We start from the raw sequence: 2,500 nt of genomic DNA on the forward strand, positions 1-2,500 counted from the left end.
GACCGCACATACGTCTGAGTATGACCTTGCGATAGTGAGCTTGGCTGTCTCCCGGAAAGGGTCAGTTTTGGACTTTTTGATTACGATGTCAAATGAAATAGGGTGAAGGATGTTGGGGTGGAAAGATATGTCAGATCTAGCGAGATGGGAGTGAGGGTCGAAATTGCCATTGCAGGTAAATTCGCTGCTTCTTAAAAAGCCAAAAAATGCAAGGGTAAATGCAGCCCATAGCATAGAAGAGTCAACATCGGAAGACTGAAATGGTTGTAACTTAGAATGGATTCTATGGAGAACCGAAGAGGTGATCGGGTAGCGAGCCTTCTTTGCGGTGCCATGGGAAAGTTTGATCCCCCTCAAAGTTTTGTGAAGGACTGGCATTGCCGAAAGGTCCAGGGGACAGCCAAACTCAACGTGAAGGTTGTTGATTGCTGCCATATAAACTTTAATTGTGCCGTAAGAGACTTTGTTGGACAGATGAGTAACAAAATGGATCAGGGTGGACTCGTGGGCAGGTAGAAAAGGGTGTTGGGGGGAAATGAGCTTGTGGGAAAGGCAGAACTGAATGAAATGGCGCTCACCGGTGGAATATGTCCGACGAGTTGAGGTGGCGATGAACTTGAAGATATAGGTGGCGGCCTGTACGGTCAAACCTTGGTCAGGAAAAGAGGGATCGGGCATGGAACCGGCGATGCATGTGGTGCGAGCCGGCGAAAGCGGGACATCTAAAATCGAGACAGGCTGTCAGCAATGCCATTGTCTACTCCAGGCACATGTTTGGAGGTAAAGGTAAAGTTGAAGAGGAGGGTTTGGAGGGTAATTAAACGGACAAGGTTCATGATGCGGGGAATTCGGGAGGTCTTGGTGGATAGAATAGAGACGGTTGCTTGGTTATTGCAATGAAAACAAATTCTCCTATTGGCCCACATGGGGCCCCAGAGCATGCAGGCAAGGTAGATAGGGTAAAGCTCCGGCCAGGTAATGCTAATGCCTGTGACAGGGTTAAGGTGGTGACCTGGAAGCCATGAGCCTTGAAACCACTGATTATCGAAAAAGGCTCCAAAGCCAATAGAACCTGCGGCATCGGTATAAAGATGGATATCAGGGGATTGTTCGGTGAAAGGGGGGGGGGGGGGGAAGAAACAGACTGACCCCATTCCAGTGGTCAAGAAAAAGTTGCCACATGACAACATCTTTCCTGAACTCTCTGTTAAGGTAAATGAGTTGCCCAGGTTTGGAGACATAGTGGGTTAGGTTGATCATGCGTTGCATGAAGGGGCGTCCAGGTAAGATAACCTTGCAAGCAAACTGTAAAGACCCGATGAGGCACTGGAGATCGCGCAAACTACAGGCCCTTTTTGAGGACCATGTGTAACGTAGGGTGCGGGTCCGTATTAACTTATCCTCAGGAAGCCGAGCTTGCATTTGGACAGAGTCAAGGGTAATTCCCATTAACTCCAGAACTTGGGTGGGGCGGAAGGTTTTGTTTGGGGCAAGGGGATTGTTTCACTCTGTTAAGAGGGTAAGGATCTTACACAGGGCTGTTGCACAGAGGGAGGAGGGAGGTGGTTGAACGATGAAGAAATCGTCCAGAATGTGGATGATAGAAGGAATCTTTAGATAGTGCTTAACTAACCACTCCGGGGATTCAGAAAGCTGGTTAAAAATGAAGGGGGCGCTCCGGAGGCCAAAGGGAAGGGCTTTGTCGAAGTAGTAATGGTCTTTCCAGGCCATTCCAAGGAGTTCCCAGTCCTCAGGGTGAACAGGGATTATTTTAAAGGCAGATTGGATGTCGATTTTGGTCATGAAACAGCCAGGGCCATGTTCAAGAACCAGGGAAATGGCATCATCGATACGTATGTATTGGAGGTTGAAGTCTTCAATGGGTATACAGGCGTTTAAGCTTTCGGAGGACCCCTTAGGATAGGATAGGTGAAAAATAGTACGCCATTTTTCACTGTTCTTCTTTGGGACAAGACCAAGGGGGTGTATCTGAAAGTTTTCAAAAGGGGGGGATTGGAAGGGGCCGGCAATGCAGCCGAGCTGAACCTCATGAAGGAGGTTGGCCTCTATGATTTGGGGTTGATGGTTCGCAGATGGAAGGTTAGAGGCGTATCTAGAGATACGGGGCCCCTTATTGCCCACCCTGAAGCCATTGGTCAAGCCTGCACAAAGGTAGGAAACAAAGTTCTGATCGGGGTGGTGTTTAAGGAGGTCACGTAACAAAGTAACATTAATGGGAGTTTGGGCCTTTTGGGACTGCAAGAAACTAGCGGTTTGTTGATTTTTTATCACCATGGCCTCTAGTCATGGGTCTTTGCTGCACTGGATTCCCCGGTTGAAGTTGAAGCAGACTCCGCGTGAAGGGGGCCTAAGGGCAGAGAGGGAGCAGCCGTAAGTGGTATGATCCCCACTCCCACAGATTGAACAGGAGGATTTCGCTTGCCCAGTAAATTTCATAAGAACTAGACCCTCCGTGAGGGTACACTGGGTTGCCTGTGGT

The 2,500-nt window shown here is 48.8% G+C and overlaps 1 protein-coding gene across 1 annotated transcript in view; it reads right to left on the reverse strand.

The window, feature by feature from the left end:
- LOC137991214 (uncharacterized) overlaps nt 1-435 on the reverse strand; it is a 765-nt gene extending 330 nt beyond the window's left edge. The window contains exon 1 of the mRNA XM_068836329.1: nt 1-435. This exon is cut by the window's left edge and continues 330 nt beyond it. Coding sequence (XP_068692430.1) covers nt 1-435 — 435 coding nt within the window.
- Between the last annotated feature and the right edge of the window lie 2,065 nt (nt 436-2,500).

This window comes from Montipora foliosa, chromosome 2, assembly GCF_036669935.1.
Source record: "Montipora foliosa isolate CH-2021 chromosome 2, ASM3666993v2, whole genome shotgun sequence".
Taxonomy (NCBI): Eukaryota; Metazoa; Cnidaria; class Anthozoa; order Scleractinia; family Acroporidae; genus Montipora; species Montipora foliosa.